Consider the following 920-nt stretch of genomic DNA (forward strand, 5'->3'; position numbering starts at 1 on the left):
ACTGTTCAAAAGCTTTGCCACAATTAACCACAAGAGCTCTCACGTTTTGCGAAGATGTTTTGCGAGGCGTTTTGTTGAACCTGCCATATCACCCTTGTTGCCAACGGAGGTTGGGCTGCCCCGCGCGGTTCCTGGCGTCGAGCGCCGCGTCGTCGGTCCGCCTCGTCGCGCCCGCCCGGCGCGCGCCTCGGCTCGGCGCAGCGGCGCCCGGGCGCGCCGAGACCGGGAAGCAAAACCATGAGCTCCAAGAAGGGCGAGGACGCGTCCAAGGCCATGAAGCGGCGCGCGACGTCCGGCGGCGACGACCTCGTGCCTCGGAACTCCAAGGGCGGCGTGCTCGTCACGGAGGAGGAGCTCAAGGCCGCCTTCGACTTCTTCGACGTCGACTCGTCGGGGAAGATCACGCTGGGCAACCTCCGGAAACGGCTCGGCGTCTTCTACAAGAACATGCCCGCGAAGGAGTACCGCTTCCTCATGAACAACAAGAGCGAGATGACCCTCGAGGACCTCAAGGAGCTGTTGTTGGAGAACGAGGTGAAGAACTTCGACCCCGTGGCCGAGGCCTTCAAGGTCTACGACCCGGACGGCACGGGCTTCGTCGACAGCAACGTGCTCCGGTCCATCTTCGAGAACCTCGGCTTCGGCGAGATCACGGACGACGACCTGACCATCCTCACGGAGACGGGCGACGTCGACGGCGACGGCAAGATCTCCCTCATGGACTTCCGGAAGATGCTCGACTTCAACAAGCAGAACCCCGAGCCCGAGCCCGAGCCCGAGCCGGAGACGTGAGTCGTGGGCGCGGCGTAAGCGGGGGCGCGAGAGTGGGTGTTTCGAGGGCGCGGCCATGGATCGCTGCGCACGGCGGCGGACGCGTACGCGATCGCGAGGTGCGCGAAAAAGGCCTCGAAAATCCTCGA

General features: G+C 64.5%; 1 protein-coding gene across 1 annotated transcript; it reads left to right on the top strand.

Moving 5' to 3' along the window:
- Nucleotides 1-309: 309 nt before the first annotated feature.
- AURANDRAFT_17607 (hypothetical protein) lies at nucleotides 310-738 on the top strand (the record flags this gene model as incomplete). The annotated part of the gene is made up of 1 exon (XM_009044224.1): nucleotides 310-738. A coding segment is annotated over one exon (429 nt), but the record flags the coding sequence as incomplete, so codon positions are not given.
- Nucleotides 739-920: the final 182 nt, after the last annotated feature.

This window comes from Aureococcus anophagefferens (assembly GCF_000186865.1).
Source record: "Aureococcus anophagefferens unplaced genomic scaffold AURANscaffold_193, whole genome shotgun sequence".
Classification (NCBI taxonomy): Eukaryota; class Pelagophyceae; order Pelagomonadales; family Pelagomonadaceae; genus Aureococcus; species Aureococcus anophagefferens.